This window comes from Anopheles cruzii, chromosome 3 (assembly GCF_943734635.1).
Source record: "Anopheles cruzii chromosome 3, idAnoCruzAS_RS32_06, whole genome shotgun sequence".
Classification (NCBI taxonomy): Eukaryota; Metazoa; Arthropoda; class Insecta; order Diptera; family Culicidae; genus Anopheles; species Anopheles cruzii.
This window is the reverse complement of record NC_069145.1, coordinates 86,661,207-86,684,427: the sequence shown is the minus strand read 5'-3', so window position 1 is coordinate 86,684,427 and position 23,221 is coordinate 86,661,207. Positions and strand designations below refer to the sequence as shown.

At 55.7% G+C, this 23,221-nt stretch overlaps 5 protein-coding genes across 6 annotated transcripts; 1 reads left to right on the top strand and 4 right to left on the bottom strand.

The window, feature by feature from the left end:
* Positions 1-31: 31 nt before the first annotated feature.
* On the bottom strand, positions 32-786 carry LOC128273122 (heat shock factor-binding protein 1). Its single transcript, XM_053011040.1, has 2 exons — positions 524-786; positions 32-457 (listed from the first exon to the last, which is right to left on the bottom strand). The coding sequence occupies exons 1-2, from the start codon at positions 620-622 to the stop codon at positions 302-304; spliced, it is 255 nt and encodes an 84-aa protein (XP_052867000.1). The 5' UTR covers positions 623-786; the 3' UTR covers positions 32-301.
* Positions 787-968: 182 nt separating this feature from the next.
* On the bottom strand, positions 969-2,576 carry LOC128274286 (growth hormone-inducible transmembrane protein-like). The gene is made up of 4 exons (XM_053012425.1): positions 2,482-2,576; positions 1,860-2,357; positions 1,315-1,784; positions 969-1,243 (listed from the first exon to the last, which is right to left on the bottom strand). Exons 2-4 carry the CDS (start codon positions 2,316-2,318, stop codon positions 1,156-1,158), a joined length of 1,017 nt encoding a protein of 338 aa, XP_052868385.1. The 5' UTR covers positions 2,319-2,357; positions 2,482-2,576; the 3' UTR covers positions 969-1,155.
* A 3,503-nt stretch (positions 2,577-6,079) lies between these two features.
* LOC128274285 (mediator of RNA polymerase II transcription subunit 15) lies at positions 6,080-9,268 on the bottom strand. The gene is made up of 3 exons (XM_053012424.1): positions 9,210-9,268; positions 8,981-9,120; positions 6,080-8,904 (listed from the first exon to the last, which is right to left on the bottom strand). The coding sequence occupies exons 1-3, from the start codon at positions 9,266-9,268 to the stop codon at positions 6,131-6,133; spliced, it is 2,973 nt and encodes a 990-aa protein (XP_052868384.1). The 3' UTR covers positions 6,080-6,130.
* Positions 9,269-9,681: 413 nt separating this feature from the next.
* On the top strand, positions 9,682-10,914 carry LOC128274287 (chromatin complexes subunit BAP18). Of its 2 annotated transcripts, XM_053012426.1 has the most exons (4): positions 9,682-9,773; positions 9,833-9,924; positions 10,000-10,101; positions 10,243-10,914. In XM_053012426.1, exons 1-4 carry the CDS (start codon positions 9,756-9,758, stop codon positions 10,637-10,639), a joined length of 609 nt encoding a protein of 202 aa, XP_052868386.1. In that variant the 5' UTR covers positions 9,682-9,755; the 3' UTR covers positions 10,640-10,914. The 2 variants fall into 2 exon arrangements, with proteins under 2 accessions (XP_052868386.1, XP_052868387.1); XM_053012427.1 differs by lacking the exon at positions 10,000-10,101.
* A 6,217-nt stretch (positions 10,915-17,131) lies between these two features.
* Positions 17,132-20,386, bottom strand: LOC128271238 (transcription factor Sp5). Its single transcript, XM_053008682.1, has 2 exons — positions 20,113-20,386; positions 17,132-18,923 (listed from the first exon to the last, which is right to left on the bottom strand). The coding sequence occupies exons 1-2, from the start codon at positions 20,200-20,202 to the stop codon at positions 17,370-17,372; spliced, it is 1,644 nt and encodes a 547-aa protein (XP_052864642.1). The 5' UTR covers positions 20,203-20,386; the 3' UTR covers positions 17,132-17,369.
* Positions 20,387-23,221: the final 2,835 nt, after the last annotated feature.

The following is a 23,221-nucleotide window of genomic DNA, read 5'->3' as shown; positions in this document are numbered from 1 at the left end:
TCCTCACACTTTTAGCTTTGAACGACGGATCCGCTCATTCAGGTGGTGTATTAATTTATTCAATCGTGTGATTCGTGTACAATAAAAAAAGTATTCCTCCGATGATTTCGTTGGACTTTGCTCATGAGAAAAGAAATGCAAACCTGGAACCGATTACCGATTACATTCTACCGCCGCGCTTAAATCATATTTTTCCATGACGATTCTTTACGTGTTTCTCCTGCACACTTACGCTGAATAAGGGTCGAAGAATGATTGCCTCGTAACTAGGCAGGAAGTGCCCCGTCGTCGGTGAAACGGCCTACTTATCCTGTCCTTCGACACCGGCCTGCTGCATAAGATCTGCGATGCTCTTTTCCAGTTCGTCTATCCTGGTGCCCATGTCGTCGATGCGGGAAATAATTTGATCCGACATGCTCTGGAACTTGTCCTGCACGTTTTGCAACAAATTTTGAACCTGCGAATCCGTAACCAGAAACCGAATTAGAAGAAGAACCAGAAGCACAACCCAGAGAGCGCTCACATAGATGGTCAATTCCTGCATATTCTTCGGGTCCACATTGCTGTTGAGGGAGTAGTTCTGCTCCGCGTCACTGTCGATTTCGGACTTAACATCGGCCATTGTACCACTTTCGCTTTGCTCTTCGGCTTCAACCCTCACAACGTTCACTACCGGTGTTCCGTGTGTAACTGTAACCTCTATTACTACGGGTTTTTGGTCGGCGGCAGGTTGTTTCTGGGGTCACCAAATGCCGCTCATCGAATAAACAAACTACCGCACCCTTTCTCCTGGGAAAACGCTGGCACCAACCAATCCTACCTGAAAGGCTGTCAGTATGGTTGCCATCCGATGCTGCCAGTAATGCTGTCAGTTTCAAATGGATCGTTGCATCGGTTCGGCGTGAAGGGGAAGATATTCTTTCCATCACGTTCTTTCACAAATTATCAAAGAAATTCACCAAACAAAGTACAACAATACATTAATTTATTCACACTCTTCTGCTAATGTTCATACGCAATAATGGATTAATTATTCATAATTCAGGAGTTTCGTTTCGATCGATCGGACTTGCTATTGATCTCTGTAAGATAGTAAACCCGTAACTACGCTAGCTTAAATACTTTATAATAGAAGATATTTATAGTTCTTGTCCTTTACTTGCGCCGATTACCACCTCCCCCAGCCAAAATCGTGACGATCCGGATGAAAATATTCAGGGTGTCCATGTAGATTGAAATTGCACTGAAATGGTGGAGAAGGTTTTCATTTGTTACTTGTTTTGTGAATGTCCCTTTTAGTTGGCAAATACTCACGAATTCACTGGATCGAAAGGACGGGAAGCATAGAGGGGATGCATTTCCGCCCGTTTAACAATCTTTTGCGTGTCGTAAAGCAGAAAGCCACTGAACAGCAGGAGACCACCATACAGCGAAAGTGACGCAATGCCGGCACCCAAGGCCGTCGTCGGGGGTAGCCATATGGAGGCTAGGGACGACGCAAACACTACCCCCAATCCAATGGCCAGTGGGCCACCCATGGCAAGAAACTTGTCACTCGGCGCACAGACGGCCACCGTCGAAAGTCCGCCGACTATTCCCGCGGTGTACCAGGCGGCCCGGGTAAGGATGGCCCCACCGACAAAGCACATGGGAGCGATAACCGCACCGAGGATAGCCGAATGGACGGCCCATGCCACTTGCTTCGTGCCGATCCCTGGGCTGTACGGAATCGATTGTGCCACCATTCCGGATCCGATCATCAGTGCGAATGTTCCGAGAATTGACTGCGAACGAGTAAAGGACAGAAAAAAAAACCCGATGAAACCGAGGATACGCCGTGCACCACATTAGGACTTTACCATCCATCCGTTTCTCGACACAAGGCTTAGCATGCGAGGTGATCGGAACACCGCCATGGCGCTGGCCGCCGAAATGGCTATCGATCCGCCAAAGTATAGGTAAGTGTCCTGAATACGCTGCTTCACAAACTCCGGCCAGAGGTGCGAGTTCTCGAGCGTGCTAGTTCCACTGCCGAGCCCGAGCCCGTAGAAGCATAGTGCGCCAAGGCCGAGCGCAGCCCCACCGGCCACCGCACCCTTTCCGATGGCATAAGCATTGGGACCGGGCGGTGCCATGGCTCGCTCGCGTAGTGTCGTCCGTTCGGCACGCGCTGTCCAGTTGCTAGCGCTACCTCCCCCCTTCACATCTCGTGCGTACTGACGGAACACCGGTTGACGCTTCGGAACAACCGTCTGCAGGGTAGATTTCAACAACGTTGGTGAAACCAGCTGTCGGTGACACGCCAGACGGGACAACATGATGGCTGCGTTTCGTGCTGCGAACTCCTCTAAAACAGACTAAGTTATTGCGAAAGGTTGAGTAATGCGTGCGGTGCGCATCGTGATGTGCAAAAGTGGCCATTGCCAAAACATGATGCAACTCATAAGTATTTTGCATCATCGGCGCTACGGCAGTACTTACATTTTCGGTCAAGGCGAGCACCGAAGGAAAGTTGTTGAGTACAGATAATTTCCCCACCGATGCGGAATTGCGTTCTTTCTCTCGTTCGGTAGTGAGCTCTTACTTTACACAGCTTGCTGTTTTGATTTCTTGTGTCGATCCGGAAAGTTCTTTGCACGACTGAAATGACGTTTCTATTTTATTGTGTTTTTTTTTCTTGAACTGCACGAACCCTTCGGAAACGGACCAATGGTCGCACTCAGAAACCGTGAGCGAAAATATTCAAATTTGCGTCAAACTATACTAAATAATCGTATCGTAACTGGGGAAAACCGTAGCAGTAGGACAATATTATGAAACTTGTAATTACATACTAATTTTCGTTCACATCCCTCCCCATCGAGAAGACCTCTAAACCGAACACAAGAGTAACTTGCTGTCGGTTACGAAAGCCGTTAGAAAAACAAAGTGACGGTCGACATCGTTCCATTCAGTTCTGCTGTAGCCGTGAGTGAAATTGGATGCGCAAAAAGCAAACGTAATGGCCACAAATCGCCCAAATTTTTTACAGCAACTAAAAAAGCTTGCAGAAACGGAGAATCTAAATGCGTTTTTAGAGCCCAGTAGAAAGTGCCTGACACAATTTGTCAAAAAATTCCAAAACTTTGAGGAATTACACGACAGAGCCGAAGTAGTGGATAAGTTCTTGCGAACGTTGGAACTGATTGAGGTTAGTTGACCCGGAACCCCCGTCACCACCCGGGGAGTTTGTAACGCACCAAGTGACGCACCGTGTCTTTTTGGGTGAATAAATCATGTTTCAGGAAACCTTCTCGGGGTCGGCAGCACTCCAAAGAGACTGTACAACACTTTTAAACCTTTTACACGTACTGTTTTACATCACCCAAATGCCATTCAATGATGACCGTACGGTGATCGAGGGAACGTTGGGAACAATCGCCAACTTTTTGAGATGGATGTCCCGTAGCGAATTCGATGCGGTCCACACCTTCGTCTTCGAAAGAGCGTAAGTAAAACCGTCTCCGACCGCGCGAACTCCGATGACCTAAGCGATGTTTCAATCATTCGCAGCCCACAGCTGAGCGTGCTATACAACGAAAAGAGCAACTACTTCGTGATGAAGTCCATACTGGTGATTGTTTTCCAAATCGTATCCAAGTGCGACGACGATGGGCAGCTTCAGGAGGCTTTGACAATCTTAACCAACGGTTTCGAAGACAGCGCCGATCATCTACAAGAAATTTTAACGTGGAATGCTGATTCGTTGAGCACAGTAAAAGTCGACCCGGCCGGCCATCAGAACGGTGCTGTGGTGTAATTTTGTTTCTTTTGTCTCGTTTGTTCGCAGCTCTGTCGGGGTTTTTTGAACGAAGTGCCGGATAAACAGTTTTTCATTCTATACGTCACATCCATAACCATGGCCGACCGCTCGATTGTTCCCCATGAAGTATGAACTATTCTTCCCCAGCAACAATGGCCTACTGCTACTGTGTGCCGTGCTTAATGTTGACACTTTGTTTCAGCATTTCTTTTCAGAAGTCATATGGCAGCAGCGAAACGTGCGCTTTACTACCTCCGAAGCCGACTCCGAAACGCTGTTGGATCGGGAAATAGCGAACGAAAACATTCGGTCGTACCAGATCATTGTGTAAGTTCGCTTTGTATGGCCGTTTCTCGAATATTTACCCGTTTTAATACTAGTTTCTACACACCATCCAGCGATAATAACGATCCTAGGGTGCGAGTGGTGTACACCGGTGTAACCACGGCTACCGCGGACGAGGCCGCAGAGGAAATAACTGTCTTTCATGTGAGAAGTATCGAGGATCTGCAGTCTTTACAACAATTTTTGACTCCCTTGATTGGGCACAAAGAGTTGTTTGCTCCAGCTATCGACCACGAACATTCGCCAACTGAGACGGATCGCATTGTGGTTTTGGAAAGGGTTTCGACTTCGGACATTGACCAGGAGGCATGTTCGCCAGTGTCCATGGCATCTGATTTGTATCCCAGCGAATTGGAAGTTTTTGCCGAGAAATTTAACGACTATAATGATCAGGTCTCCGAAAGCATGGTTCCTTCACCTTGCTCTGATGATGCACAAGAGTGTTACGAAGAGAGCGGAAGTAGCGGAGACGACATGACCAGCGAAGCCAACGCGCCGCCGATACAGCACGAGCCAAGAAGTTTGTGGACAAACCAAAGGTCGTGCACAGCGCGGTGCGGTTCTCATTGCTTGTACTATTTTTCCCCTCTTTCAGGTATCGCCGAAGAAGGTTCAACGGCACTTGACCCGTACAATATCGAACACGCTCGTGAGCAGAGTGTCTGCGAATTCGGACAAACAAACTGGCGTGCGCGGCTGCTAGGAAAGGAGAAAGGTAAACCGGGTAGGCGGCCCACCCGCAGGGACTCCATCGATGTGGCGGCCCAGTTTCCCGTACTGCAGTCGTCGACACCGATTCGACATTCGAAACGATCGACGTACCCGCCTAGTCGCGTCCGTGACGCTAACGAAAACGCACCCGATGCGGATGACTATGAGGAAGGTGCCGGGAGTGTCGAAAGTTACAGATCGTGGAAAGATCGCACACGACCGCGATCACGCCAAATTCGGGTCAAATATATGGCGGCGGAAACATTGACGACAACCGGCGGAGGAGAGTATAGACGCGCAGCGAAGGCACGCGTGTTGGTCACCAAAACCGTCACCGGTTCGATGATACGAACGAAGACCACGCAAAATACGGTGGCCGAGGAATTAGACGTATCGCAAGACTGGGATGCGATTAATGATGTGGTACAGCGACAGCTGTGTGCGCTGGACACACCGTGTACGTCGGCCGATCTTGCCGAACAAGACGGCAACGCGGAAACTACGGAAGGATCGCCAGCCAAGAAACGTGCTGTCTTGGGCGACCTCACAAACACGAGCGATCCACGATTGGCGTTGGCTAGGCAAGAATTCAACAATCCCGTGCAAGTGGTGGAACAGTTGGTGAACAACGTGGCCAAGCCGATGGTATCCGAGTTGAGTCGAACGTTCGAAAAAAACCGCCAGGAAACGGAGGCTCTGGCCGCGCAACTCGTGGAATCGGCCGAGGCGGACGTTGCGGTTATCATGCGAATGAATGAAAAGTACAAAAAACTGATGGGCGAGGCCAAGAACACGCTGGCCGAAATGACCCAACTGGCGTTGGAATATAGACGGTAGGCAGAGAAAGCGATCGCGCTCGATCGTGCCCGCGGTACTGATCAACTTCTCTATTCGTAGAAAGCATCTGGTGAACTCCAACATCGATAGCCTCATGCAACAGACCACCGAAAGGGACGAAAAATTCGCGGACACTGTGCGGGTCAAGGGCGAAGAACTGGAGCAAATCCAAAACAGTGCCTTCACTATCGGCTGGAAGGTGCATCGGCAAATTTACCTGAACGAATTGGCAAAATTTGTTTCCGAATTTGACTAACTCACCATTTTACTCTATCGTTAGTTCGTTTGAATTTTTCGTTTTTTATCCGCAACGGAGAACGCATCCGTTGGTCAACGAGGCGAGGCGAGCCAAATCGAATAAAAGATTTGCTGCAACACATCGATATCAATATTTATTTCGTTAGAAAGATGGTCACGCGCGCCGCGGCCACACGATTACATCCCCAGCAGGACGCTGGTGGTGGTCGGTGCAACGATGGTCGGGTTGGGCGAACAGGCCTGCCGCACCGACATCTCCCACGTGTCCAGCAGGTGCGACAGGGTGAAGAGGGCCGGCAGTTTGCAGATGCGCGCCATAAACGAACGCTGCACCAGGATGAGGAACGGCGTCGCGTTGTACTCCTGTTCGATCAGCGAGCAGCTGGGCGACGTGAACGGATAGTCGTCCGGGATGGTGACCGCGACCGGTGGCACGCACGGCAGATTCTTGTCGTCCAGCCAGCAGATCAGCTTGATCGTTTTGCACCCCCCGAGGGCGCACTGATCGAGCGACACTTTGAACTTTTGATCCAGCCGAGCAATTTCGCCCTGCAGAATGTGCGGAATTTCCTGACTAGCCGCGCCACCACTGGCACCGGCAGCGCTGGGGCCAGTCGTGCTGGTGGTGCCCGTGTTGCCAGTGGTTCCCGTGCTTCCAGTGGTCGATCCACTGCCGCCCTGGGCACCACCGCTGCCAGCAACCGCTGGTCCGGAAGATGAATCTTCGCCACCACCGGCGCCCGGGGCCAATCGTGGCTGCTTGGCCGGTGGCGGCAGGTTCTTGATGTCCGGACCGAACAGTGCCTCCAGACAGGGCCGGAAGGTCCGTTGCAGCGTGTGGTTCCCGGTGGCATTCTGCAAGCTGCTAGAGACGGCCTCCACCAGTGGGTTGTTGGTTGGCGTCTCGCGAATCGACCCGAGCTGGCTAGTGAGGGCCGCTTCGCACTTGTGCAGCGTTTCCAGCGGGATGCGCACACTCGGATTGCACAGGATCTCCAGCAGCCGTTTCATTTTCGCAATCTTGTCAATATCGTCGTTCTCCATCTTGGCGATCATGCGCTTCAGCGGTTCGATGTACTTAGTCAGCGAGCGGTACTTTTCGCGGTACAGCTGCTCGTCCTGAGCGTTCAGCGGGCTCGGGACCGCTCCGCCCGGCTGCCCGGGAGTGTTGAGTGACTGGCCCGGTGACTGGCCGATGCGCTGCGGGACGCTTCCCATCGGGTGCGGATTGGGCGACGGGATCAGTGCCGGGCTGGGAATCATCTGGCCCGGGTGCGATTGGGGCCCGTGTGCCCCCGGTCCGGCCGGTGACGGAACGGATGGTGACGGTGATTGGCGTAGGAAGTTGTTTGGCGTCACACTCCGTACCCCGGCACCGGCTCCCGGGTACACGTTTCCCCCCGGCATCATGTCCGGTGGCTTGCGCACCATCGGGTTTCCGCCCATACCGACAAAGTTGCCCTGCGCACCGACCATTTGCCCGCCGGACATTACCCCTCCGGGGCCCATCGCTACCGGGTTCATCTGGTTCGGGCCACCGACATTCGGTCCCATGGCGCCCGCTTGTTGCTGTTGCATGGCCTGCGCCTGCACCTGCATCGGAACACCGCCCGGACCACCCGGGCCACCGATGGGACCACCCATCGGACCCCCGATCGGAACCACGGGACCGCCCTGTCCCATGGCACCCAGTAGCACTTGTTGCTGTTGCTGCTGTTGTTGCTGGTGCTGGAGCTGCTGATGCTGAGCGTGTAGCTGCGGATGCTGCTGATGCTGAGGCATTTGCTGGTGTTGCTGTTGGTGCTGTTGCTGATGTTGTTGTTGCTGTTGCTGCTGCTGCTGGAGTTGTTGCTGATGTTGCTGCTGGAGCTGCTGCTGATGTTGCTGTTGGTTCTGCATTTGTTGCTGCAACTGTTGCGGCTGATGTTGCTGTTGCTGCTGCTGTTGGGGATGCTGCAAATGTTGCTGAAGTTGCTGATGTTGTTGCTGTTGTTGCTGTTGCACCTGCTGCTGCTGCTGAACAACAACCTGCTGTCCCATGTTCGGTCCCGGACCACCCGGGCCCACACCTTGAACGCCGGGTCCGAGTTGTCCCATCTGGCCGGGGCCAAGCCCCATCTGCACCTGGTTCGGGTTGACTCCCTGGGGCATTTGCTGACGGACCATGGCCATGCTCTGCGGATTCATGCCCGTGTTGCCACCCATCGGGCCCATCTGGTTGACGGCACCCATCTGTTGGCCTCCCATCGTGTTCTGGTTCTGAAGCTGCGCCTGAATCTGTCCCATCACCATCGGATTCATCTGGTTCCCGGGCCCTCCCGGGACGACGCCCATCTGCTGGACTCCGCCAGGGCCCTGGCCCTGTCCCATGCCACCCTGCTGTTGCTGCTGCTGCTGCTGTTGTTGCTGCTGTTGTTGCTGCTGCTGTTGGGCTGCCTGGGCCGCCTGCATCTGGTTCACCTGCATCGCACTCAGCTGCGCCATCTGTTGCTGCTGCTGTTGGCCACCCATTCCGACGATCTTACCACCGCCCATGCCGCCCGGTCCGATCACACCCATCTGGCCCGGCATGCCTCCCATTCCGGCGCCCGGTCCCGGACCCTGCATCTGGTTTTGCATCATGGCCCCCATCTGGTTGGGGCCCGGACCCATCCCGACCCGGTTGCCAGCCTGCATGGCCGCCATCCCTCCCATCTGCAGCTGCGGGCGCAGCGAGTGCAACAAGTTGGACGCATTGCCACCGCCCATTTGGCCACCCATCGGTCCGCCGGGACCCATCTGGCCCATCATCTGCGGGCGCGTTCCTTGCGATGCCAGCGTTTGCAGTGCGTTGATCGGATCCGGCATGCCTCCACCGCCCTGCTGGCTCGTGTTGGACCCTTCCTGCTGCTGGGCGGCCGCCGCTGCTGCGGCTGCAGCGGCCGCATTTTGTTGGTTCTTGTGTTTGCTGTCTATCGGCGGAACGAGAAACGGATCGTCACCCACCTGCGTCATTCAACCCGGTCCCGGTTCCGGCCCACTACTTACTCATCTCGCGGACGTGCAAAATCAGTCGGGCCACGAAGCCCAGGTACTCGTCCTTGTTGCGGGCCTTGTGGAAGACGTGGTTTTCCATCTCGATGCCATTTTTCGATGAGGTCATTCCTGTTTGCTGGATCGCCTCATTGCTGCGAAGAAAAGAAGAAAGCGAGCCCCACACGGACAGCGAGCTGAGACAAGCACGCCACAAACGGGGCCCTCCCTCCGTCCGACTTACATCTTGTTCACCACACTTTGCCGAAAATTGTTCGTCTTCCACGATTGATCGTCCGCCATTACAATGCCCGTTCGAGCTCTGTTTGCTCGCTACGTTTGCTGGGATCGGAAGAGAAGGTAAATTTATTTGCTGCTTCGCAACCGAAGACTTTTCCCGATGCCCGAATGACGTTGGCTTTGTCGATAGAGCTAATGACGTTGCCCGGTGAAAATGATCACACCATTCCTCTGTCCTAAACATTACCAGTATTACATTACGAATTGTTTTCGAATGGCTTTGTAGCCACATAGACGGTATTTCGTGAAATTTAGAAGCAATTTTATCTACTCTCTTATCTAAATTACAAGATCTTGTTCAAATTATAACGTGAAAAAGATAGTGGGCAAACATTCGCTGTGACAGGCACGCTGACAGTTCGACTGACAGCTCATTGTTTACAAACTTGTTTACAAACAGCACTTCAATTCGCGATTCTCCGTGTGTTTATCCGCTGCTAGTGCACTTGTTAAATTAGCCCCTTAACCAACTCTGGGAACGGATTTTGCAATGAACTCTGCATCCAAGGTACGGCGGGAGACGCTTGCCAAGATAAAATGAAATAACGACTCGTTCGTACTTCACAGGTGGGAGAAATCTTTACCGCCGCCGGAGCGGCATTCAACAGTTTGGGTGAACTAACGATGCAGCTGCACCCATCGTCGGATTCGCCAACCGGGTAAGCACGTTGCCGGGCACCGTGGATTGGTAGATGTAGATCGGGCACTAATACGGCACTGCTTTACATTGAAAGGAGCAAGTGGACAGATGAAGAAATAGACATGCTCCGTTCCGCAGTGACTCGATTCAGTGAAGATCTGAACAAAATCAGCCAGCGCATCAAAGGTCGAACGGTGTAAGTTCATCCGCGTATTGGTTCCCCTCCCGTTCCTATCGCTTCTGTTTCTTCATCTGTGCCAGCAACGTTCGAATGAAGCGCACAGCCTCTAACACGGTGTGTCTCTGCCACTCGGGCATCCATCCTTCTGTTTCTTAGTTCCCAAATACGCCACACACTGAAAAAGAAGGCTTTCGAAGATGCCGGTCTGCCGGTGAGACAGCTGGCGACGCAACCATCGGCCCCCCACACTCACCACCATCTGCAGCAGCCGCACCAGATAGTGGTGGCGTCCTCGGCGATCAATGCATTCGATGAACCAGCCCCACCGACTACCGTTCTCGGCGATCCCAGCATGGTGATGGATTCGGTCATCAAAGAGGATAAGAGTGAGCTGTCCAGTGGGCTGCTGTGCCAACCGTCGATGCTCGATTCAGCCTCGATGACGCTGAATCGGCTCAACACCCAGGAGCACGAGGCGGACGTGGAAGGGATCACCGGCACGAGCGAAATGAAGCTGGAGTTCGAAGCCGGCACGGAGGAAGTGGCCGGGTGAAACGAGGTGGACTACTTCTTCAGCGAACCTAAGGAGTAGCCCAGTGCCGGACCGGCGCTGCCGATGCCGATGTCAAAAACAAGCTGTAACACGACGATCGATCGACGGGAGGATACGATGGAACGATAGCCATACGATTTACGAGACTCTCAACTACTAATTGCTGTAGCGCAATAGGAATTCACTAAATTATGTTAACGAATGTACAAAGCGAAGGGCATTTGGCTTCCCAACTGTAATCACAGAGGCCACCGTTTACGCCCTGCTACGAAATAACGGATAAGATAGCAATAAAAATTATCTATTTGTAACGATCTGGGGATTTGAATGATCATTTGACAATACACAGGTGACGAGCTAATTTTCGCATCGCTTCTGTTTATTTGCATAATTTTCTTATTAATTCGCCCTATTGATGCCAACACATGTTCGTCCATTTCGTCAGCTTGTGCGGCCAGTGTGCATGATGCAATGATAAAATTGCATTGCAAACCCTGCCAAAGTGCGCCCCACTTTTTCCGATACGCAGCAAAACACGATCGTTTAATTCCGTAGTTTGTTCCACGATGACGACGATTGGCTGGGTCACCAAAAAAAAAGAATTTAAAAAGGCGTGCAATGGCGCACCGAAAAACATCCCCAATACCACGAAAACCCCCCGCCGCCGGTTGATATCTTTGTTAGAACTTTAAACCGACTTTGCGCGACCCCCGAGCGCCCCCCTCCGGAGTAAACAACGCGAAGCGCTAATGAGCGATGAGACGCGGAAAAATACCGCCACCGTAAACCGGTCGCGGTTGTGGACAGGGTGGTGGTGATTTAAAAACACCTAAACCGGCCCAAACCGGTTCACCTAACCGACGGGCTTGCCGCCGTGAACCGGAGTCGTCTATTTTCGTTCCACGCTATCAATCTGGCCGCGCTGCGGCGGGCCCCTCGCGGGCTCTCTCGTCGGACATCGCGCAACGCGAAAACGATGTTAATTCGATTTGTTTTTCTATTCTCCGGCTCTTCAGTGGCCGTCCCCGGGGGTGGATGTTGTTTTCGTAGAACCAGCCAACCACCGTTCGTCCAGCAGCAGGGTGGTGGTGTCTGTGTGTGCGCGCCAATCGTCGCAATGTGTGTCGAGTGTGTTTGCGCCTCGTCGTTTCGCGCCAACGGAACCGGATCGAACCGGTTGCTTGCTGCCGCCGCCGCCATTATGCAGATCAGTTTCCGCCGTTGCCGAGTGCGAATCGGGGTTGCATTCGCTGGCGGCGGCAGGTACCTCCGACGATGTCGCGTCGTCGTGGCGGAAGTGCCACTCGTAGGCGTTACTGGCTTTGTCGTTTCTTCGCCGTGGTCGTGGTGAAGCGCACGTCGCCCATCGATTGCCCCGAAGAGGTCTGTCTCCGCGGACAAGGTCTTAGCGTGTTAGTGCGTGCGCCACGCGCGCGCGCACTATTGCGAAGGTCGCAGATCGCGAGTAGAGCTTGCCGTGGGATTTTACCATTTCGCTGCTCGCAGGGTTCCCCCCGGGGGTCAGAAAACATGCAGGAATAGTTCGAATCGGGCCACAGAGGACGAACCTTTCCACATCACGTTTTACGAAAAATCAAATCTACCAAACGGGGGCCCGAATGGGGACAATATTTTTAGAACCAAATGATCGTACACAATCTAATGACCTACTTTTTAGTGTTGGTAACTGCTTCGGAGTTACTGCTTTGCTGCCTGCCTCCGTGTGGGACTGTGGTTGTTGGCTTCTAAAAATAAGCTCCAATCGATTGTGCAGTGCGCTTATCGCCCCAACGCGGTGGCCAGCTCGCAAACACCGGATGACAACCGAGGCAACCGGCGGCCACACCCTGTGTCGAACATCCGAACGCCGTGATTCATCACGATCCGTTTCCTTCCGCACAGCGAAATCACGGATCGCCCACGTGCGCTCGTTGTCCGTGGTCCATCCAAGCATCCCATCGGAACCGATAAGCCCGCAAGACGGCACACGATCAGTGAAAGCCTAATGGCCTTATCGCCTGGCCTGGCCTGCACGGTCGAGTCATGTGCGCACGAGACGCACGATGCGAACCCCAAACTAAATCGAACCCCCCGAAAAACCGGAGAAGGCCATCTTCGGAGGTTAGTGTTCCGCAAAGCCGGTGGCCCGGGGCCGGTGTTGCGATGCGCGCCCCGTGCGGCCTTCTTCTGTGGCCGGGATGGGGGTGATTAACATTGCCTGAAAAAGTCACTCGCGGTTATCGCCACCACCGGTCCGTTTCTAGGTCGTTTCACGACGTCTCACGAAAACAGTGCGGCATCTGCGGTTCGGAGGAACCGAAAAGAGATAAGGAACCGCAGCTCACCGCGCATCTTGACATCTCGCAAGGTTGCGTTCGGTGTGGTTCGGTTGTTCGTTTTGGCCGGCCCCTCCATCGTGTGGGTGCCGCCGCGCGGAGCGATATGTCATCAGTCGCTGCTCCAGAGCGAACGAGTGTAACGACCACGCCAAGGTGACGGTGCGCGCGGCGCCGAACCCTCCGGCGTTGGGTGGGGCGAAGCATATCTCGCTTCCGGTCGGTCGGGCTCGTGGCAAGCGTCGTGAATTCGCAAGCGGTCAGCATCCTTGAAGCGGCGGCCGCAGATCGCCATTGCCACCGGCGGTCATCGATCCGCTGCGCCATTTTACCTTCACTCAGTCAGTCAGTCAGTCAGTCGGGCAATGAACGGCCCGCTTATGCGGCGCACCAACTGCCATCATTTATGGACCGGCTGGCGGAGATAACACCAGAAGATATAATAGTAGGCTTTGCGAGAAGAGGCAACCGGGTGCCATCGACCAACTAACCTCCACAGGCTACTAAACCGGTCTTCCCGGGTGCGATCCGATGTCCTTCGATTGGGCCGTTTCCTTAAGGGCCTCGAGAGTTACGTCCTCCGGCTCCGTCGACAGGGTGTTCCTGTTTCGTAACGTTCGCAAGTTCTTTGGGGTGCGCTCTTGTTTTGTAAACATCTTACTGTCACTTTGGGGGTCTCTCAAAAAGTGTCAATTTCTGCGTAGAAACTGCTCGACCGGATCTTCACGGTCAGTCTCGCAGGACGGAATCATTCATACGGCCCCACGGTGAACGAGTCATCAACAGGCGGCTACTTCGCCGGGGGCATCGTATTGGGTGTCCGATAACACCCCCATCACGGCGAGGGGTCAAGGCGTCAGGGTCCAAAAGCCAGCTCGACTGATCGATCTCGGCTCGGTAGTACACACCTCGGTCCGCGGTAGTATAGTACGCGGCCGGGTAGCGTTCTCGGCACGCCCTATCGCGCGTTCTCTGCCCCAGGGGTCCCGGCCGGCAAAGGCAGCATCGCGTATCTCCCGCGCGCACCGCCGGTGGTTGAAATGACGCAAAACGGCGCGACGGCCACACAATCCGATCACGCTCCGGTAACGTGCTGCCGCCATGATCGGGCGAGAGAGAGCGTCCTTTGGGTTCGGGCGCCCACTTTCGTTGCCGCGATGAGGTTGCGATTATGGAGCCTCTGTTATCGCTGCCCGTCGTCTCGTGCCACGGCCACCGATGCGGATCTGGTTTTCCGCCCGCTCGTTGGCCCCTATCACCGAAACGATGACCTCCCCCGGCGGTCGCCCACCGCCCAGAGGGCACGGATGGAATGTGAACCTCCCCAGTCGGCCGGCCGGCCGGCCTCTTGTTTGTTTACAGATCGGTCCGTCGGAACCAGGGGTCCGAACCGTGAGCCGGATTGCAAACCCGGGCGCGGCGGGACCATCTTCGCGCGCCTTATCGGCGGCCGGGCGGCGGGGGGCCGGGAGTATTGTTGCAATCCGCAAACAGAGGGCGACGGTATTGCGTGTTGCGAATCCACGCTCTGGACGACTTTGTTGGGTGCCACACACACAGACCGAGGGCTTACAATCAGCTTATTATGTTGACCCATGGCGGTGACCTCGCGGTGCGGGGGTCTGCGTCCCGGCGCGCCGCTCGATTTTCCCACGCGTTCACCTAGTGAGAGGGCCCCCCCGATGGAGACGGGCCGTTGTTTACGGGCCGGCTCCCGGACCGAGCAAATGCACAATCCCGAGCCATTGACGTCAGAGCCATTCTTGGGCCGGCGAAAGGCCCCGTTGCGGTTATTTCTGGTTCCCCCGCGCGCGCGGCGGATGCTTATCGGTTCAGCGGCGGCCGCGGCGGAGAGTAGAGTTGAGGCCATCTAACATTCAACCGGCGTTCAACTGCTCTCCTTTTTTCTGCCTCAGCCAATTGAGAGAGTTTATCGCTGGCCGGTGGCCGGGTGTTTGTGTGCCTCGCCTCGCGATCCGTTCTGCGCACTAGACGGGGAGGCAAACCCCCGTTCCGAACCGGATACCGGTTGTCGAGCCTTTCGGTGGGCCACCACCGATGGCCACTAATTTACGGAAGTCAGCTCTCTAGGTTACCGGCGCTCCCCAAAAAAGGAGGTTCCAAAAACAGATCAATCCATCAGCCGGCCAGGGTCGGGCCGTGTCGGGTTGTTTTGTTTACCTCTTCGCAGCCGCAGCGCTGGTCCGCTTCCGGAGTGGGGTGGTTCCGTAGCGTACCCTTCCGAAGGTTACGCACCGCCCCTTGCCGGTCACTCGGTCACCCAGTGGAACCGTCGCTCGGCCGCCACGAAGCGGACACTCGCCGGGCGCGTGATCTCCGTTATCGCCACCGATGTTTTTATCTCGCACGGTGACACTCTTGGCACACTTTGGCCGATAACGGAAACGGCACCTTGGCGTCGTCGTCGGCGTCACGGCCATCGTCAGCTGGGGGCTCGCGTACGCCGCGAGATATGCACACGCCCGAAAGGTAAACAGAGTGACACCAACGTGACAACCGCCACCATCCCCCGCCGGCCGGATCGATTAGGTCAGGTTGATAAGGAACCCTGCGCACTTCCGAAATCCGGTGGCCAATATCTTTATGTTTAACCCATAACCGGTTGTTGGAATGAGGCCGTGCAGGGACAAAGACAGGGACGCGGCGATTGCGGAGATGCGCAAATAATGGTTCAACGGCCCAACGTGGCTCGTCGGACGTGGCCCAAGGTCCGGGACGGCTGTGCCGGCTAGTTGAGTGCCCTTCAGATTTGATAATTCTCTTCCGCGCCCGCACGAGGTCGAAACGTGATCGGCGCGAGTGCCTTCGACGACCCGCGGGAAGTTCCGTGACGCGTCGCATTTGGCAGGCCCGGGGTCCGGGTGCTTCCAATCTACGACGCAACGGCCGGCTATCGAAACCGGCGGTGGTGTCCAACAACAGACACAGCTGATTCAAGGCCCCGAGGTCCGGCTTTCGCGGGAGTACCATCACCACGACGGCAGGGCGTAAACATGTTTATTCCACGGTGGCGGACCGAATCTTGGTTTCGCGACCGAAACGTCTTTCGGGGGACGACCGAAAACGGTTTGTTGTTTCGGTTTCTGTTTTCGTGTCTGACCAATAAAGTCACCCATTGGGGGTTTCCGATGTGGCTAGTCACGGGGCCGCTAGTCACTGTGGACTCTTTTGCGCGGCAGTCTCCTGCCGCGCGATAAGCGCCAACCCCGGGGTCTAGATACCGAGAAGTGACCCCCGTCGGTTGGAAAGCTGGTTCTGAATTTCCCAGAAATGCGGCGAAGGGCGACCACCGACGCCAAAAAATCCCCGGTCGCTGCAGATCGGCGATCGCGGGACGCGCCGTGTCCGAAACCTGTTCCGAATGGCGAACGGACATCGGGAAATCCCACACGCCCATGTCCGGAAATGACTCGCATAGCTGAGCGGCGCCCATCTGGCCGTTTGACGTTGCGTTTTAACATCATGCGGCCATGACGACGGCGATTTGGGAGCGAGCTGTACGCCTCGCCAGGCTTCGGAGGGCTGGTCATGTCACGAGGATATTACAGATTGGTTTGACTTTCTTTCGAGTAAGCAAAATAAACACACAAATACGAACATCATTTTAGGTTTTGTTTAGATTTTTTCGAGAGAGTTCATATTTTATTAGGTGTTGGGCTCTGTGTATGGCCCGATTTCCGAATTTCATAGTTCATAGCGAGTGACTTTTTTAGTTCGAATAACACATTTACCAGAGCATATTTACGTGATTTCTTTTGTCACACTCGTTTTTCCCCTTTCTCTCTCTCTGCTCATCATCCCGATCGTCGTCGTTGGGACTCGTTCCCTCGCTCTGTGTCTTACACTGTGGCATTTACAAGTATCGGTCCTAAGCGCTAAAATAAATACGTAACGTAGCGGGAGAATCCGGAACGCCGCGTTCCGCCGCCAGAACAAAGACAAATCTTATGGCTAACTCCTGGACCCCGGGGACCACTCTAACACTAACGAAAGTCGAAGGATAACAAGGTAAAGGGGGGAGGGAATTAGAAACAATATGGTAATTTCATCTTACAAACAGCGCATCAGCACAACTCTCGGAGTCTCTTCTCTCCTGCCTCGGCTTTGATAAGAGTGATATAGAGTGATCGCTCTAGCAGCTCTAGTGTGTATGTGTATGTTTCGTAGAGTTTTCCATTTGTAAGAGAAAAACGATCACAGATAGCGGCCCCTGGCCAAGGAACCACGCCTCCCCGTAGAGTGCACCACAACAGGCCATCCGCTTCCGCAGTTCCTCAACCGGTGCGAGGAGATAAACACGCCAACCCGAAATGCGGTGAAAGTTGCAGATTCGCGGATGATGCTTTGACACTGGAATGGCTTTTGCTGCGTCCTTACTGGCTGCCGTCTTCCGGGTGTCTCCGGGCGTACATGAACTGCTGCGGCGACTGTTGGAAGACGCCGGCAGAGGCCTGATAGAGTGCCTGGGCCATGGTAAGGGTGGTCTCGGCCGGCAGAATGCTGGTGGCGGCCGACGGTTGTTGACTAGCAGCTGCTTGGGCGACGTTGCGTCGTCGGCTCGGTGCGATTGATTTGGCCGTGCCCGCGGTGCTGTCCTTGTTGTGGCGCTTGACGTGCTTGGCGAGGTGGTCGCTGCGCATGAACCGACGTTCGCAGACCTCGCACGCGAACTTCTTCTCGCCGGTGTGCGTGCGCTTGTGGCGCGACAGTTCGTCGGAGCGCGAGAAGCGGCGGCCGCAGTCGGGCCACTTGCAGTTGAACGGACGCTCGCCGGTGTGGATGCGTTGGTGCGCCTTCAGGTGGCTCGACTTGAAGTAGTTCTTGCCACAGTTCGGGTGATCGCACTCGTAGATACGGCGCCGTTCCGGTTTGCTGGCCGCTGGCGGCGCCGGCGGCTGAGGTGGCGCGATTGTTGGAGCACGGGGCGACTTTGTCGCCAGTTGCTGCTGCTGCTGGTGGTGCTGCCGTTCGGCAAGGGCCACACTGAACGACGTGGCCGTCGAGCGTGATTTGGGGCGCCCGCAAGTCTCCAGACCGGTGGTGGGCGTCGTCGTGGCCAACAGCAGGTTGTGATGCGGGGGCACCAGAAAGTAACCGTTTTGGGTGGCAAAGATGAGCTGAGTCGTGGAGGGCGGTGCTGTCGCCGCCGGGGCCGCTGTCGCCACAACCTTCGGAGCTATCACAGGCAGGGCGGCGGCGGCGGCGGCGGCTGTAACGGAGAGCGGTGCTTTCGGGAGAATCGGTGACACCGGGCAGGGGGTCAGTTCCTTGCGCTTCCTCTTCCCAGCGCCGGCGACTGGAGCGGCCATCATCGTAGCGGCTTTGGCGTCCTCCTGCAGGGCTGCGGTTGAGGGGGCGACGGAGACGACGGGCACCGGAGGTGGTGACATCCGGGGACCCATTTTGAATTTGTAACTGCGGAAAATGTTTAGTGACGCACCGCCGCAGGATTCCTCCGCAACCGAGCCCTCCTTCGGGGCGGTGCACGACCCATCCTTGTTGATGCGCATGATCACGCTGGCGCGGGGCGCCGCAGCCGCGTCCTGGGCGGGGGTCGCACCATTTTCAAAGTAGCACCGCTCCTCATCCGAGCCGGACTTGGTCGTTTCGTCCTCGGACCCGGACCCACACTCGGACGGTGGGGGCGTCGGTGCACAGGTGGTGGCCGCAATTGCCAGCTGCTCCTGCTGCTGCGTCTGTTGCTGTTGTTGCTGGCGCTGCAGTTGCTGTTGGAGCGCGGCGTGCGTTTCCAGTTGATCCGGATCGCGCACATACTGGCGCTTCCGCGGTGGCAGATCCGACTCGTCCTCCGACGCGTCCGAGTGGGTCGGCGTGGCGAAGTGTGGCCTCGCGCTGTCTCCTTCCTCGGCCCCGGTGGCCGCCAGCTCGAGTTTGCGCTTCAGTGCCGCTTTGACTGCGTTATTCATCTGCGAGGGAGAGCAAGCGAGAGAGAGAGAAAGAAAGGGTTAGACAACTCGTGACGGGTTCGTGGTGGTGGTGGTGGTGCACGGTGATCGAGTCACGTAGTCCCCCGTGTGCCCAACCTTCCTTCGCGAGAACTCAGCTGGCTGATAAGAAACAATCCAAATATTAAAATCCGCTTATCAACCAGAGATCGGAGCGAGCACGAGACGCTCGATCAGGATCCTCTCGGTAAAGAACGAGAGAGAGAGAAAGAGTAATGGCCGCCAATTGTAGAGTCGCGCCCTTAAGCCTATTTGGCGCGCGAAAAGCGCAAAAATCCGGTTTCGGCAAACATCACACCCCGCGTCGCATGCTGCGATCATCCGTCGCACCCGTCTGAGAGACGTCATCGCGCGCGCCACTGGCTGCTTCGATGACGAAGAAAAGGCGGAGTGCGACCGAGAGCGAAAGAGAGAGAGAGAGGCGCACGCTCTCGCTCGAGGCAACGAGCCCCGACAGAGCGCGAGGGTCCAAAGTCCGGGGCGCGATTGCACGCGGCTCACGTGAACAGCAGCTGATTGCGGCCGGGTCGCTGCGTGATCCGAGCGTGATCGAACGTGTTGCGTCGCGAACGCAATGGCGCGCGGTTTGTGTTCAAACTTTGCGCCCGCCGGAAAGGGACGGAACATCGCCGTCGTCGTCCGCCTTGAAGGGGTTTTTTTCCTCTCTTCGTCGCTGTCGTCGTTGTGGGTAAAGTCTACACGGGGCCAGGCACGTCATGTGCTGTTGGCGGCGGCGGCGCGTCGGTTGGAATGCCCGTGCAACGGGGGTCAGCCGTTGACTTGCGCGCGGCCCCTCCCGTGTCGATCACACGCACCCTTCTCGAACGATGCGGGAGGTGGCGTATTTCGTGGAATTTTGCTGACGTGCGAGACGAACGATCAGGTCGAGGGCGTGAGGCTGGTTAAGATCTTTCGGGAACCGAGAGACCCATTTTTCCACTTGGGGCGCTCTGGGCCACAGACGGCAGACGGTTCTATTTTTATCAAGTACAGGTGCAGCAGGCACACGATTGCATCAAAAGGATGCACTTGACACCCGCCGAATCCCGAATCTGGGAATTTCGCAACAATTATCACGAACTCAACGCGTGATATGTTCCCGCACGGTCACTTTCACGGGGGGTTTGCGGACAAGAACGTTGATGCCTACCTTCAAGTTTTCCACCGACTCATAGCCGGCGGTGTCCTGCAACGGTGGAGTTGCCGGCGGGGACAGCAACAGGACTGCTCTGCCTTCCATCTGCAGCCTCCTTATCTGGCTTCTGTTCTCACAAACGGTCCACGTGACACGGATACACGGTAAAATGATCTTTAAACTGTCTCCCGGTACACTGAGCACATTTACAGCACTTTGGCTTCTGGTTGGTTCTGTTTTGCGCAACGGAAACGGATGTTCGAACTGCGACCGGAACACGTGTGTGACACTCTTACGTTCCCAACTCTTTGTTGTCTGCGACCTCCAGACGCACACTCTGGGGTTATAAAATGTAACTCTTCACTGTTCACTTCTCGATTCTCACTCACGATTCACTCCTCTGTGGCCCACTGGTCTTGCGGGAGAAACGCGTCCGTTCGCTTCGACGGCACAAAATGTTGTAAGCTCGTGTTTGGGGCTCGCACTGCTCTTGAATGGCCGGTTCGCGCCCGGTTTCGCCTCTTGCCGTCTCGCTCTCCGACAGTGCGCCGTCCTCGTGCATTCGTCATCGCCGGGTTGTTGTTGTCGTCATCGGTCGCCCGACGGCCGCCGGGGGGGGCCGACAGTGCGGACGTGTCCGCGCCTGCGTTTTCCGTTCCGTCCCGCGTTGCGGTGGTATGTGTGGGCGCGTAGGTTGTTGGTTCTCCGTGCCGCCGCCGCGGCCGTGAGCTCATCTTCCGACCGGATCTTGGACCGAGGGAGCGAAAGAGAGCGAGTGCCGGCGTCCGGGGCGATTTACGATTTACACCTCCACCACCCACCACGTCCAGAGTCCAGGGTGGCGGCTTCCGTTCGCCGGTGGGGAGAAAAAAGAACCACTGACCGGACGAGTGGAGCCCACACACGCTTGGGGGGGGTGCCTATTTGTGTGGGGTGAATTATTTTTAGGCGGATTTTCTCGCTCGTCCCGATCGAGTGACTAATCGGCAGCCGTATCAGAAGCCGTACCGCCAGAAAAGGGGTATCCCCGGGGTGAAAGGACCACCACCCGAATCACGCTCCAAAGGTCAAAGCAGGCGGTGGCGCTACCGAGGTTGTCACGTGCCACCGCCGCCCTTTTTCGGCCCGGACTCGGAAGATCCACTTGAAAGCAGTTCTAGTCAATGGCCACGCCACGTCGCGAAGGGTGAAAATGGCAACACCCAGCACCGACCCATCGCTACTTTCGCCCACAGAACAATCGCCATCCCACGGATTACAATGACGTCAATGGTAACGGAGCCCAATGGCGCGTTGGCGTGTAACCGGCGCGCTCGCGATCTGGGCCGATTTCCTTTCCTGTCCGACGCGCCACTTCCGGCAGCCACGAAGCCGAACACACCCCGCGCTCTCTTTTGTTTTGGTACGCGCCGGGCCCGGGCCCGGGCCGCGGTTTGTGTAGTCTGCTGCTCCCGCAGAATGCGCTCCGTCATAGCGGGCCGCCACCGCCTCCAGCATTCCGATGGCGGCTGTGTGTGTGTGCGAGTCGCGTCATCATCGCGCTCGCGCTGATCACTCGCTGTTCACGTGAACAGTGACCGAGAGAGGCCACGCCGACCAATGAGCTGCAAGGGGGCACGACTCGACTCGCGGCGGCACCCGCCGCCGCCGCCGCCGCTTCACGTGAACAGTGGATGACCGAAACCGAAAGCCAGCGAAGGACGGCCGGCGAGGGGAGCAGGCAAAGCGCAGTTCAAGGTGACTGCCGGGCCCGCCGCCGCCGCATCATATCCCCGCTTGGTGCGCACCATGACGTCACACGAGGCAGGCGTTGGCTGCTATGAATGAATCGGTTCGCTACGCGGTGCGGCTGTGTGCGTGTATCGATGGGGCGGCCTTTGCAACCGTTTGGCGCGGATTTTACGACCTGAAAAGTCCCCGCGACACAGCAGCTCCCGCAGTGGAGGTGTGTTTTGTATGGCGCAGCAAGTGTGTGCGTTGGACAGGTTGAGACAGGCGACCGAGAATGATTGTGAAATTCGCGTGACCCAAGACGCGAGCCGGGCGGGTGACTAATCGTCAGCCGTTCTGCGTTATCATTCGCCTTTTTGGGGACCAGATTCTGATGCAATAATGGGTAACGAGTTTCAAGCACGGCAAATGGCGAAAATATCGATCCATTCCGAGCAGCGCACGGGTTCATTCATGAAAAACGCAGCCCCCGGCCGGTTCGTTCGGTCCTGCCATGCGCACTCGTGCACCCGAGCCATTCACTCCAGCCACACCGGCCGGCCGGCCCGCCGGAAAAGGACGCCGGGGCAAAAGGTCAACACATCGGGTGGAAAGTGGCCGGAAAATTGTGCCCACGCGCCACGCCGGGTCGATTGACGCAAGTCGTAATCATCGTCATTCCCCATCCGCAGGGTGGGTGCGTGCGACGGGGTAAATACACAGGGCCACGCACCGGGTTCGGTTAACCCGCGGACGGGCGCGGACCTACGTCAGCCGGGAGCCTGAGAAAATAAGCTCTCGGGTGGGTGGGTGGTGAATTTGCGCCTTCATTACACGCCCTCGCCCATCTTACACGGCCTGATGATACTCGAGGACCCGCGCCCACACGAGGATTTTCGTGAAAAACCTGCGAGTTTCCATTCTGTGTGTGTTAGCCGGGCGTCGCTTACTAGATTATGAATGAGCTTTGAGCATGCTCGGGTGGGTGTTCTAAAAATCGAGTGAAAATGGAAAACATATTCCGTGGTCCGTGTTTTCCTCGCGTTCTAGGTCGTGCCGCGTGTGTGCGTGTGGGTCGTAGAAAGGGCCACACGAGGGATTATGCATTTGTTTCCATTGAAGTAGAGACAATTATCGGGTGTGGGATTTTGTGCAGCTATCGAGTAGTCACTGACTGAGAACGAAACAGCAGATCACGGAGCATTGTTTACTTCGTCATCGTACGTCACAGGGCCTGTTAAAGGTGGTTTGGCACCGTATTTAATTTTCTAGTATTTTATGGAATGGCCTGGCGGTACGCAGGACCAAAAAATTTTCATACTTTCTTTATTCTTGTTAAAGGATTCGAAAGAGATAGTCCCGTCGTCATCGCCTCTCTTATCTTAATATCTCTTGTTTTTAAACATCGCCCGGC

Coding starts and splice junctions, on each gene's coding strand:
- LOC128273122 (XM_053011040.1), bottom strand. CDS start 622: ATGGCCGATGTTAAGTCCGAAATCGACAGTGACGCGGAGCAGAACTAC. Junction 458..523: donor TGCAGGAATTGACCATCTAT/GTGAGCGCTCTC, acceptor ACGGATTCGCAG/GTTCAAAATTTGTTGCAAAA.
- LOC128274286 (XM_053012425.1), bottom strand. CDS start 2,318: ATGTTGTCCCGTCTGGCGTGTCACCGACAGCTGGTTTCACCAACGTTG. Junction 1,785..1,859: donor TGTCGAGAAACGGATGGATG/GTAAAGTCCTAA, acceptor ACTCGTTCGCAG/TCAATTCTCGGAACATTCGC. Junction 1,244..1,314: donor CCTTTCGATCCAGTGAATTC/GTGAGTATTTGC, acceptor CCACCATTTCAG/TGCAATTTCAATCTACATGG.
- LOC128274285 (XM_053012424.1), bottom strand. CDS start 9,268: ATGGCGGACGATCAATCGTGGAAGACGAACAATTTTCGGCAAAGTGTG. Junction 9,121..9,209: donor CAAAGTGTGGTGAACAAGAT/GTAAGTCGGACG, acceptor TTTTCTTCGCAG/CAATGAGGCGATCCAGCAAA. Junction 8,905..8,980: donor TTTGCACGTCCGCGAGATGA/GTAAGTAGTGGG, acceptor TTCCGCCGATAG/ACAGCAAACACAAGAACCAA.
- LOC128274287 (XM_053012426.1), top strand. Junction 9,925..9,999: donor TCGTCGGATTCGCCAACCGG/GTAAGCACGTTG, acceptor TTACATTGAAAG/GAGCAAGTGGACAGATGAAG. Junction 10,102..10,242: donor CGCATCAAAGGTCGAACGGT/GTAAGTTCATCC, acceptor TCTGTTTCTTAG/TTCCCAAATACGCCACACAC.
- LOC128271238 (XM_053008682.1), bottom strand. CDS start 20,202: ATGGAAGGCAGAGCAGTCCTGTTGCTGTCCCCGCCGGCAACTCCACCG. Junction 18,924..20,112: donor AGTCGGTGGAAAACTTGAAG/GTAGGCATCAAC, acceptor TCTCCCTCGCAG/ATGAATAACGCAGTCAAAGC.